We start from the raw sequence: 13,096 nt of genomic DNA on the forward strand, positions 1-13,096 counted from the left end.
ATGACTGGCTTCCGTCCCAGACCTGCAGTGAGACAGGAGGAATGTGTCTCTGCAGTGACAGACCTGCTCGGTGGATCACTCATCAATCAGCGCTGCTCTAACGAGCAGGGAACCTGCAGGCTGTGGGAGCCCTCAGCCTCATCAGGAACGACGCTGTTGTTTAGGTGTTGGCTGGTTGAACCCCAAAATCTTCCAAAATAAAGTCTGATAATTGTGGAATGTGTTCTGGACCAGTGTCTGATTCCACACCCACCCCTCTTTCACAGGCCTGAAAGCGTAGCTGCTTCTACTGATGACACTGGGACAGGAAGAATCTCGTGGTTCAGAGGACAAAGTGGCTCTGGAACAAGCGCACTGACTGTGACCACAATCGACTGGAAGTCTGCTGTTAGCCCTACTGACCCTCTGCTGGCCCTGGTTGATGCGTCTCAGCGACACCTGCAGCACGTACTCCTGGTCAGCGTGGACGTCCAGCCAGCTGCTCGCCGCCCTCAGGTTGGCTCCAGCTGCAGGCAGGCGGCGCTCCGTCTGCTCCTGGCTCTCCTCCCACCAGCCCTTCACACTCAGCTCAACCTCCAGCAGGGGCAGATGACTCAGGAAGGACCAGGCCTGCCCGGGGAGGCAGATAACACATGAGCTGACTGGACTCACCACTGATGGCAGCGGCGTCCAGTGTCCTCAGCTGAGGCGTTTTGTTCGGAGGAACTTTCACTGATCCCTGCTCAGGGACGATTAGCGCCCGTGACGCTGCTGCTGCTGATGAAGTAAGTTGAACGAGAACGTGGAGGAAGGAAACACGATGAGTCGGGTACTGAGTTCGCCCTGAGTCTTGCAAACGTCACAGAGGAACTGACATAAAGCGGAAGGTTCATCATTTGAGCGTCACAATCACGGCGATCTGACATCACCGGACACAAACTGGTGTTGAACTGCTGCACCTGCAGTTTCTGAGGTCCACTCCTCTCATTTAGGACACTCTACTCTCACTCTGTCTCACTCTGTCTTTTTCACTAACAGTCACAGCTGAGTCCTAATTTTTTTATTTCTGTTAAAGTGAATGACTTCAATATTTGATGTCTGAGTTGGGGAACTTTCAGCTCAACACTTCACTACAGATGAGGTGGAACTTGCCTCACCAATGACAAACTGTGTGTCCAGCACGAGAGTCCCATTCTCTGGTCACCTCACTCACAGGAGCAGCACTGGACGCTCCTCCACTGCTTTCATGGAGAACGCCACAGTCATCGAGCGCACGAGTCACAAAAAACAGAAGAGTGATGGGAGAAACGACTGTGTGTTGATGATGAGGTGGAGTAATGTGGTGGTGGAGCGTGTGTGTGTGTGTGTGTGTGTGTGTTTGGATGGGAGTGTATTGAGAGCTTGGAGGAGAAAAGCCTCTCTGATTCACCCGGCAAAAGCTATTTATGTGAGGATTACTCTCCCTGTGCAAGCCAGACAGGAACACTGCTGCACATCTAATTATTTAATTAGAGAGGCTGCCACACCATAGGAGGGCAGGGGTGGTGGTGGTGGGGGGCTGGGGAGAAGGAAAGCAGGGACACTGATTGGGTGAAGCCACAGGGCCTGCTGTCGTGCCCGGACACTCTCATTACCGCTGCAATTAGCACTCAAATTGGAGCTGTAAACCCCATCAGCGCAGGTGTAATTGGGGATCCTGGAGGTACCCTGGACCACAGAGGCAGCCCTGCTCCTGGCTCATCACTGAGATGGCCTGGGAGACAAGTCCACACACTCCACATCTTAATATGGCGCGTGAAAGCCAACTTTACAATTACTGTATTTCTGTGGTTAACATTCACTTGAGGACAAAAATGATTTTCACCTGGGAAATCTGACTTGTTTGAAAGTCCTGGCCGAGGATGGCTGCAAAAACCCCTTCCTTCCCGTTGCAGGCGGCGATCAGCTCAGGAAGCCCTTCGATTGGCCCAGCCAAGCCGCTGCAGTTTCTCCTCCCTGCTCTGTTTGCCCAACTCCTGAAGAGAGGAAGGGAGACATTGTCTGTCAAGGCAGCAGCACGACGGACCGACTCAGCTCTCGACGCTGCTGAAGAGTGAGGTCACTGATCAGGAGATGAAGGTGCCAGCACACTCATGTCTGTGGAGGCGTGGCCTACTTGTTGAACACCTCAGCAGACGTACATGCGCCGGTCCTGCTTCTACTGTGCTCCGAGACACTGGAGTCAGAGGATTCTGGACTGACGTGGCTGCGTGAGCTCCTGCTGTCTCTCTCTAGCGTGTCCATGGAAGCAGTCGTCCTCACACCTCAGCACTTGACGAACAAACCTCAGCTTCCTACAGGCGACCTCCAGTTTTCTGAGCTGATTCCCTGGAGTGCATTTTAATCTGAAGTTGGAAATTCAGACTGATCTCTGCCAGACTCCAACAGCAGACGCTGACAGACCACCTGGCTCCCCCACGGCTCTTGTTTCCTAACCACTGCCACCTGAGACACTGCTACACCGGTTCTCTGCCTTCTAGGCTCTGGTTAGCTTGACATTACTGCACCTTCCCGCTGTCGCTGCAGTGGAGCGATGCACTTGACCTGAACAGGTGGATGTCCTGTTGCTCCACGTGTGGCAGGGTCAGCAACGACGAGTCGTGCAGCCAGCGGCCCTGGACGACCATCTGCACCAGGTTGCAGATACTCAGAGCTGCAACGAGCCAGCCCTCATTCGCCGCTACATCCAGCAAGGCCTGAGGAGAGGAGACAGAGAAGTAGATTGGAACAGGCTTGACATTCGAGTGTCATTAACATGCCAGGGAACGGGGGTGGGGGTGGGGGGGCTCAACACTGAGGCTGCAAGTACCTTCTAAACGTGCAGCTGAGGACCAAGTTGGAGCGGAGGCTTAGGCTCCACCTTCAAAGCTGATGGTGTTAAAACTGCCATTCACAAACGGTGCATCTACACGTGTCAAGTTAACCCTTTCATAAAGATAAACATGACTCAGTGGTTTCACTCACTCAGCGCACAACACACCAGAGGAGAGACGATCAGAAATACAGTGAAGGCCTCACTGAGCTTTCACACTTGCTGCTTGGCAAAACGACAACGGAGTCTGAAGAACAGCGATCACACACGTCACCAAAGTGAGACAAGCAGACCTCAGCTTCCTCCACCCCTCAGGTCACCTTCAGGACAGGACCTGGGGGCTCAGGGAGGGCAGAACTCAGCCCTGGACACCCCCACCCCCACTAATCAGGTCATGTATGTCCTAGAAAGTTCCTCCAGACCTCGACTCCGTCACTGTCGACGTATTTGCTGAGACGATGTACAGTAGAGCCACGGGTCGGTGAGAACGTGTTATAATAAGAATAAAAAATAATAAACATGAATAACAACACGTTAATGGAGCTGCTCAGCAGGGCCAGGGAAAGGGAAGTTTGGGGTCCCTGCAGGAGCTGCCGCCTCCTCGACCCGATTTCAGTTGAGTGGTTGAGGGTGGACGGATGGATGGGATGATGAAAGAGGAGTGCCCTCCATGCACTCTTCACCTTTGAGTGGGGAAATTTAGACTTTCAAACACTTCTAAATCTCTGCTTTTCTGATTGTCCTCTCATAATTCTATATTTTATTCATCGATTCACATACATCTGTTGAAGTTCTTTAAAATTGTTCTAAAAATACCTTGTGACGTCTGTTAGAAAGTTCCAGTGCTGTGTTTTAGAGGTGGGGTTACCTCTTCCTCCACATGTGCATGAATGTGCCTGCTTCAAAAACAGGACTATCCCAGCTGTACATCAACAGTTGCAGCATCATCTCCATGGTCGGCCATCTTGAGAAGAGGAGAATGCAGGCGGCGCCGTCATTCCTCCTCTGCTCTGATCACCTGATCCTTCACTGGACAGTCAAAGTTGAGCAGATTCTAACCTCCTGCTAACTTGCAGTGATGCTTTCAGGTGCTGTTAGCTAGCATGGAATTCTCAGAACAGCCAGTTTATGGAGGACAGAGAAGAAGGTGACTGTGTCAGCACGTTTCCAGTTTGTCACATTCATCTCCTGTTCACTGGGCACAGCAACAACAATGCTCTCACTGAATAAATGCTACAATAGAGACACAGAGGACTGACAGAGCCAGCAGGACACCAGAACGTATCGACATGAGCCATGCAGTATCGCTCCCAGATAGACAGCATGGAAAATCACAAGCACATGTGCATATGAACAAACACACACGCACACGCACACGCCAAGCTGTGGAGAATAGCTAACAGACGTGGAGACCTGATCCTCCAAACAGATCACAAACATCCGCTCACAGTTCACACCTCAGACACAACAATCTGCCAACACAATCACAAAGCTACTTTATCACCACGATGACGGCTGTGATCAACTGTTGACCACAGCCGTCATCATGCTCCTCGTGAACGGGGAGGCTGCCCGGTGGTTACGTCACGGGAGGTGGAACGTTCCCTGAGCTCTCAGTTTGATCCACAACCTGCTGCTGCTTCACCTGCACAGCTCGAGGTTTCCCTCTCTGTCCATTTGACCGAAAAACAGACGCTCCAGATTTTGAAAAATCCACCGGAGCTCTGCAATACAATCCATACACCAAAACTTCCCAACATATTTTTCACAGTTGAGTATTGATACTGGGCTACAGGGTGGAGCAGTGGTCCTCACTGTGGCCCCCAGCAAAAAGGTTGTGGGTGGAGCCCCGGCTGCAGCACGGGGTCTTTCTGGGTGAGTCTCCATGTTCTCCCTGTTCCTGCTGGGTTCTCTCTGGTACTCCAGCTTCCTCCACAGTCCAAAGACATCAAGAGGGACCAGGTTAATCCAGACTCTAAATTGACCGTAGGCGTGGCTGGGAGAGCCAATGGTTGTCTGTCTCTATGTGTTGGCCCTGCCATGGACCGGTGACCTGTCCAGGGGGAGGGCTGCTGGGATAGGCTCCACCCCCACCACCCTCAACAGGAGAAGAGGGAGAACATGGATGGAGGGATGGATGATGGATGGATGGAACTCTTGATATGGCCTCTGACCAGGAGAACCAGAACATTCACAACCTCTGAAAAAAAATTAAACCTAAATAAAAAATGTCTCTTCCCTTTCATTTCTCTGTCCTCCAGTCTTCTCTCCATCTCCTCCTGTAGCACTGGAGCTCAGCACAGCCAACATTCCAACATACCAGCCCCTCATTCAAATACTCCCGCCTCCACAAAGTTTACACCTGCTGCCAATCAAGCAATTTCTCTCAGTTGATAACTCGCAAAACAGACACTGACAAAATATGCGATATCTTAGAATGCAGTTGTATCTGACTGGAGGAGAATCACCAGCTCCACCCACAACCTTCTTGATTTTCAAAAACAGGTAAGAGCCATTCTACAAGAAAAGAATACTGCAAGTGGCACTGAAATACATTAAAAGAGGAATTAAGACTGAGAAATAGACAGGATTAAATAAACAGTATTTTAGTATATTTTCATTCTCTTCACGAGCGAGTGAAGGTGTGTGACCCTTTTGGACTGACACCCCATGAGCACTCACGCCGTCAGCTCCAGAGCCGGATCTGTGGGTCGGTGCTAAGTTTGCACTTCCCTCTGCGTCTCGTCCTCCTGGTCAGTTCACATCTTCCTCTCAGACGTGTTTGCACATTCACTGGGAGTGTTGGCATGTTTTACAAACAAGAACCTTGAAGAAATCTGGACCTCCACGTCTCATACATGCAGTGGGCTCTATATAGGTTTGATTTACCCATCAGGCTCTTGGGGGCAACAAGCTGATCCGCAAAAACACAAAGTGGCCGATCTTATCTAAGTGATGAACTGTGAACTTAAATATATTAAAAAAATGTGTTTGATGGGTGTCAAATTTATGAAACTGCCATGTTTTTACTTAATTTTCATCCTCTCTGCATTAAATGAAGGTCTTACCTGCGCTGCAGATCAACCCAACTCAACATCTCTGCAGAGTCACACTCTTTCAGCGCACCAGGGAGGACTTCAGACTCCCGCACGACTGTGACGGCGCAGGATCAAGTTCTTCACCTCTGCACCGACACGCAAACCAACCAGAGGACGAGCAGGGGCAGGACACGTCCCCTCAACCAGCTCCATCCCCCAGAGCCACCCAGGGGGCAGGTCCCAGTCCACACTCCCTATGCCCCGTTGACTGTCTTGGTAGAAGGCTCATGCCTCATGGGGCTCACTGGCCGGTCTGAACTGTCCACACGCTTTTAGGAGCTTTTTTCTGCAAACAGCTGAATGACCTCATGAGCAGCTTGACTCAAGCAGAGAGAAGGTGGGGCCTGGCAGCGGAACGATGAGCTGCAGCTCACTCTGACCGAGCCAATTCAAATATCACTACAATAACTGGTTATCAAAATATGAACTAGCCGTTAACTAGGATGAGCGGGGAAGGAGTCGATAATCATGTCACAACACTGCAGCCTGCTAAACCCACCTGGCAGATTCGGATGGCATTGTCCAGAACCGTCTTGGTATCAGTGATGTAGTCGCTGCACGGCAACTGGGCACGGCTGAAGTGGGCCTGCAGCAGCAAGTGGGTCTTGGTGTGGGCGCTGTCATAGGAGTGAGGGCTGACCTGCAGAGGGAGCTGCTGAGCCAGCTGGCTGTTCAGCTGGTCCTCGTTGTGTCTGACTGGCAGCTCCGAGTACTCCTCTGCATCCTGAGAGACAGAGATCAAAAGTGAGAGGAATCCAGAAGCATGGTGCTGTCAGACCTCTTCAGGACCAGCATCTGGACTCAAACAGCTGCATGGAGCCTCAATGCAGCAGGAGAAGTTTGTCTCCATGGCTGCGGACCTCAAAGCTCCTCGCTTGCTGACAGAACCCTCACCAAGGGCTGGGACAGTATCCTGAATTTGTTCAGTTATTTGAGGAAAGTTGTTACGCACTGGGAGAGAAAAATACACTGGCGAAATGATGATGGCGATGATGGTCCATCAGTCTCCTCCTGCTTGCTCCTGTTTGTGGTTGTTCTACAGAGAGATGCACGGACACGCTTGCCTCCTCTTTCCTAATTCACTCCGGTTTAACTTAGGCTAATGTAGTCCCATCAACAGGCTGAGCTGGAGGCATTTGTCTCAGCCGCCCCCCCCCCCCCCCGCCAGCCGGGACTGTTAAGGTTCCATCCATCATTGACCAAAGCCAGAGTTTCAAAAGCCAGGAGCTGAAAAAGGACCTCGGCGGGGTGGGGGTTGGGGTGAAGGATAGGAGCGGGGATCATCATTGAATGATTTATCTCTCCGCGCTGCTGCTTCTGCATATGGATGTGCTGGAAGAAAAAAACTCTATAGATCTTTAGGCAGACATCATAACCAACAACTGAGCACCGCCTCACTCCCTTCTGACAGGAACTAATGGGAGGGACGCCGAGCTTTGATGCTGTAATTGCAGAGAGAAAACAGAAAGAGTGGAACTAAGCAAACAAAATGGGAAGGAAGAGCACACAGCTGAGAGTGATTGTGGGGTGCTGGCCACCGTACATCTGCTGCAGGAGCACGTTCCAGCAGGACTGCAAATGTATAGGTTTGTGGGTAGAAGGTCAGTCCACGAATCCGTCCAGTCGTTTATCCAGCACAATGCACACGTCTACATGTGGACTGTCACTCAGAGACACGACAAACACAAAACAGTTCAAACCTTCAAAAACCTTCCTGCCTGCTCCTGAATTTCTTTTCAGTTTATAGACTCAAAGATTAAATGACGGATTTATCAACGATTCATGATGAAGATAATAATCATGAATAAACTCTTCAAAATGAAGTAGAACTTGTAGGGTTTCTAACCCGTGGTGCCAGACAATCAAGATTCATAGAAATCCAATCAGCTGTGCAGAGTTAGTGATGTCATTAAGAGGATCTTCAAGTGATCAGCTCAAAGTCCGGATCAATCACAGGGTCGTTCACTCTGAGGCGTGACAGACCACAAACTGGGAGGTTTGTTTCAACCAGTGGGATCGCGGCTCCCTCCCTGCCGCCATGTCAGACCACCTCTCTGTGGAGATCTTGTGTCAGAGTTGTGTTTGCGTCAGCGTGACATCGCCCGCCGTCATGCTGGACAGCAGCACGTTGGACCGAGTTTGATGCAGTGTCGCTTCACCCAGAGACCACAGGAGACAAAGATGCTGAGAGCGGGTGTGCGTGGTGGGAGAGGGAGTGAAGCGAGGTGGGTGTTGCTCTTTAGTGGCCACGCTGCTGCAATTAGGGAGAACTGGAAGGTTCAAATTGGAAGAGCATTCTGGGCTAGCAAAGCTGAGGGGGAGTGGATGGGGCGGGGGTGACGGGCCAATTGTAGTGCAGCTTGGAGGCGGAGGGGCAGCCAAGCATGGCGTGCTTTGGTCTGCTTCCAACTCCACGTGTGCAGAGGAGAGAGATGTTAAGTACCTCAGGGTAGCCTCCCTCCATATGTTAGCATCGTTATCAGAGTGCACAGTGACAGCGTCTGGTAACCACATTCATGAATACAGCAGAACGAGAGTGAATGACCTCTAAAACACCTCAGCCATCATCCCGTCACCCCTCCACACTTCCAAGCCTTCTGTGGTTCATTTCTCTTCAAACATCGTTTCACCTCCAGGGTGAAATAAGATGGTCGAGAGGTTTCCACTGATGGAAACTTTACCAACAGAAAGCTTCGAAATGTCAACCGCACAACAGCTGACACACCTCAGTGTTCATTAAGAGCTCCACTGTCGTCGTCAGACTGTGGCAGTGCTCCTCCTTTACTGCAAACACACACTGCTGATTGTTTGACTCAGTAGAAACACTCACACAAGCCCAATCAATAAAACACAAAACACGATGTGGAGGCTGAGGCCGTGGACACGCTCAGGCAGGACTGAGACAGATGACGTCAGCCATCTTGACTTGGAATTTTGTACGAATGAGCAGAGGAGCTGGAGGGCTGAAGTGAGGGAGGGGGAGCACAGTGACTTGACAACACTCAGGGGACAGATGTTCTGTTTCTCCCAGTGGTGAAGTGGACTACGATTCCCAGAAGGTGCAACGTTTGAGTCTTCAGAACTACGATGAGCTTCCTTTGTCTCACGTTGACCAGTAATCAGGAACCAGGAGTGTGGGCCACCTGACCTCAGGGATGCAGGAGGTCACGGAGCACACAGACCCCAGACTGAGAGGAGCCAATGAAGCTCAGGATGAGGTGCTAATTTAAGAACGGTGAGGTGAAGCGGTGTGTGTGTGTGTGTGTGTGTGTGTGTGTGTGTGTGCACGCACACTGCACATGAACGTTCCTTACATTAGCAAATGCAAACAGTGGGGAAAAATATACCAAAGTGCCTCTCCTTCACTGATGTGATGACACAGAAACAATACTGCATTTTGCGTCATGAGATTTTTACAAAGAACTTCGGCAGATAAAATGTTTTTAGAGCCCCAATTCTAATAATTGCTTTATAGCCAAGTGAATCTCATGGTGGCTGGTGACATGTACCTAGACGGCAGTGAGGAGACGTCAGGGGCCACGAGGCCCCGCTTCCCAGCTTTAAGACACCGAGTGAGAAAAGTCCTTCAGAAGAAGATGAAGCCCAGCGAACCCCAAGTCCCTGTAAGGACGCAGAAGTCCGACAGGACCAGCAGAGCTGCTGGTGTTTCTCTGGAGGTTCATCAGTGCCAGCAAACCTCAGACATGTCACACTGTCATATGATAAGATGAATGTTAAGGTGAGTCTTGGTGTGAAAGGATGCCAGGTACCGTCTGTCAGTCCGTCCTCGCAGTGACACTCACCGTCAGAATGGAGAGCAGCTCGTGGATGGGAAGCTCTGCCCTCAGTCGCTCTTTAAACATGCGGATGGTCTGGTGCTTCAGGTAGTAATAGGAGGCGATGCGGCCGTAGGTCAGCGGCTCAATCGTGCGATCGTCCTGGAGAAGCGACGGAAGTTAAAGTTATTTGATTGTTTGTCATTTTCAGACCACCGAAGAGCTTCAACACTCAGACCTCGTTGATCTCGATGCAGTAGGAGCACTCCAGGTCCCGCAGGCTTCTCTCCACCAGGTTGGACAGGTATTTGTTCATGCACTCATGGCTGGTGTCCTCGAGGCTGTAGTAACTACACACACAGGACCAACAGCACTCATCAAGACAAAGAGAAGGCTGACATGAGACTTCAGCATCAATGGGTCTGGGTTAGCATCTCCAAGTCTGTCACTTTCTATCGTCGCCACAGGGGCAGGCTTCTATTCATCGGACTCTTCTCAATGAAAAAGTCTGCTTTCTCTGCCTGCAACTCAAGTCATTTTAGCGTATTTAGTGTGGGGATGTGTCCAGTAAAGTGCTGTCAGAGCTGGAGGTTCTGATGGCCATTGGAGACAAGACAGCTGTCAGCGTCCATCCACACGGCATCAAGACACGGGCCAGGTTCTTCCTCTCTGCTGTGACCAGTGACCACGGCGAGTTTCCAGCAGCATAAACACACCAGACTGACGTCATGGTTTGCTGGTGTCATAAAAACATCCTGGCATCAATAATTAGGATGCAATTCCGAAGAATTCTCAAATATATGAGGTTTCATATGGTCTGGAATCCCATTTGCTACGTTTGAGAGTGTCTGTATGCACCCAAGCAGCCATGTTTTCATCGGCTTGTCCATCTCCTAAAGCGTCATTCATCACCTGCAGCCTCTGTTTGCTGATGAGGACTGGAGGGCGGAGTCAGAGGCGTGGTTTCATGTTTAGAATATGATTACAGCAGATTGAACTAAACCAGGTTCCTTCTCATCTGCTCAGCTACATCAGACGTCTGCACTGCTGACACACAAAAACAAGACCGAGCAACCGGAGAACACGGTTTGCTGTTGTAAGGTGTTTTACTGGTAACAATCCTGTACACCGTTTAGTGCCACGGAAGAAAAAGCCCAGATGAAAGGAAAATGGCGAGTCTTTCCAGCAAATGATTCCCAGGTTAGACTGTTATTACCTGAAACAAGACAAACAGTGGCCAAAATGGGTTCCATGCTCAGCTCTGCAATGTAACAGCTGCCACATGAGGCTCCGCAGCGGTGAAATCACCCATCATTTTCATGAGCTCACGTGTGAGAGGCCAGCTACAGAGCAGCAGAGCCTCCGGCGCTGGAGCCTCCGGCAGGTACACAATCAGCTGTTTCTTGGTGAGCACAGGACTTCGGAGCACCTGTGGTTACGTGTGATAATCTGGGGGTTCTCTGGTGACAGCTCATGATCGGTGGTCAAGCTTTTCGAGAAGGATGAACACAGGAAGTGACATCCGTCCTTCACACGAACATGAAGATTAGAAGCAGTTGTTGCTGCTGGCTGGCTTGTTTGGTTGAAAGCCAGATCGAGTCAAAGGCAGGGTGATCCGTGAGTGAACGTGCAGGCTAACGCAGGCTGTCCCCAGGGAGGGGTGAGTGCAGACTCACCAGGCAGGGAGGCCATCCTGAGGACACGCCACCACCAGCCGCTGTGCCCGGAGGATGAGGTGTGGTCAGATTCATGCTGAGCTGGTTGGCATCGGTTGACGGGGACACACTAGAATGAATTTTCAAAGTGGCTGAAGCACCGTTGTCACTAAGAGGCAAGTAAAAGAGCAGTTTTCTTCATCATCCTGGGAACTCCTCCACCCTCCCGTCCCCGTCTTCGTCTCTGAACCTGCGTGTGAGCACGGAAACTCCCCGCCATACACACTCTCCACACACTCCATCTTTGTCCCGTTGTCACGAGTAAATGGTTAAAATAGACATGGAGGCTTATTAATCTTCGACGATTCACCCAATCCTTCAAATTTGAGTTTCGACCGATTGTGGTTATCAGTTTATCTATGAATCAACTATAAAGTGCTATTTCTGTCACGTTGAATGAGACTCAGTGAATGTCCCTGTTGTGCCACAAGGTGAATCCTGTGAATTCATAATTATTTCTAATAATTCTAATAAATACGAAATTATTACTCATCACCAAATTCAAGTGATTAATAGCTCAGATGCCCAACACGTTAAAACAAATGACATCATCGTGATGGCCATAGAGGATCCTGTACTGGGGGCAGGGAGGAAGAACCCCGGCACCGCTCCAGGCTGGAAGCAGCAGTGGCGACGGCTGATAGCCATATTTATTGTGTGTTTAATGTGAACGACTCCTTTCATTCTCGCCACTCCACATGTTCCCAGTGTTGACTGGGTTTATTACCAAACATATTTTATGGGTAGCAGGGCCTGTGCGATTATCACCGCCATTAGCATCATCACGATTAGGCGCCTGATGGCGCAGGGAGGCAGCCTGGAGACATCCACGACACCCGAGGGACTCCGTGTGTGTATTTGTGTTGGGGGGGTTCAGATGTAGGGAGGAGGAGTCATTCAGGAGTCATGACGGTGACTTCAAGGCTTCACGTGCTGTAAAAGCAAAACATGTCTGACCACTGCAACCGAACTCTGCCTTAATTGACATCAAATGCTTGAACTGAAGCAACACAAAAATATCTGCTTTTAACGGGTGGACAACCATCGACTGGAGTTCATCTCCTCCTGCGTCACAGCTGAGTGTCCTGTCACAGACGCAAGCTCTAGAACCGGTGTGGATCAAGACAGAGTCCACGGTGCTGCAGGACGATGTTTAGAAATGTAAGCAGAAGTCGTCACTGTTGCGTTGTGGGCTGTTGTGATGGAAAACAGAACACAAATGAGAGTTCTGTTGGCTGCCGTAGGGTCTCAAGTCGAGTGTCAGACTCTTGCATGAACGTTCTCCTGCCTCACAGTAACACCTGGATCCACCAACTTTCTCTCCTTCAAGTCGGGCCCAGCTGCTCCGTGGCCCGTTACCAGCCTCCATGGAGAGTGAGTAACGGCGGCCTGCCTTGGGAGGGACTTCATCAAGCTCTGTTCTCTGTGTCCATAAAAACCGAACCACCGAACATGAACGCTTCCTGTGAGGACGTGGCTCGAGCTGTCTGGACGGAGTGCTTGGTGCAGGACTGAGAATACTTGGACTAAATGGATGATTTTGAATTTCTGTTCCTAATGTTTGTTTTTGTCATGATTCCATCACAAATTCAAGAAAACCCAGCTGCTGCACACAAAGTGAGAAGCGGCGAAGTGACCAGATTTGATGGCACCTCCACTGGCTCGCTGCTGCGGGCT

General features: G+C 50.5%; 1 protein-coding gene across 6 annotated transcripts in view; it reads right to left on the reverse strand.

Moving 5' to 3' along the window:
• ascc3 (activating signal cointegrator 1 complex subunit 3) overlaps positions 1-13,096 on the reverse strand; it is a 137,093-nt gene that overhangs the window by 2,943 nt on the left and 121,054 nt on the right. For 5 of the 6 annotated variants that reach the window (XM_086219314.1, XM_086219315.1, XM_086219313.1 and 2 more), the window contains 6 exons: positions 9,943-10,054; positions 9,732-9,866; positions 6,428-6,652; positions 2,563-2,714; positions 1,844-1,994; positions 403-609 (listed from right to left, as the gene is read on the reverse strand). In XM_086219314.1, coding sequence (XP_086075440.1) covers positions 403-609; positions 1,844-1,994; positions 2,563-2,714; positions 6,428-6,652; positions 9,732-9,866; positions 9,943-10,054 — 982 coding nt within the window. The remainder of the gene's footprint in view (positions 1-402; positions 610-1,843; positions 1,995-2,562; positions 2,715-6,427; positions 6,653-9,731; positions 9,867-9,942; positions 10,055-13,096) is intronic. The other variant, XM_086219317.1, reaches the window with a different exon arrangement.

Source organism: Aulostomus chinensis, chromosome 11 (genome assembly GCF_037954235.1).
Source record: "Aulostomus chinensis isolate RoL2024-O1b breed Wild chromosome 11, RoL_Achi_v1.0, whole genome shotgun sequence".
In the NCBI taxonomy this organism is placed as follows: Eukaryota; Metazoa; Chordata; class Actinopteri; order Syngnathiformes; family Aulostomidae; genus Aulostomus; species Aulostomus chinensis.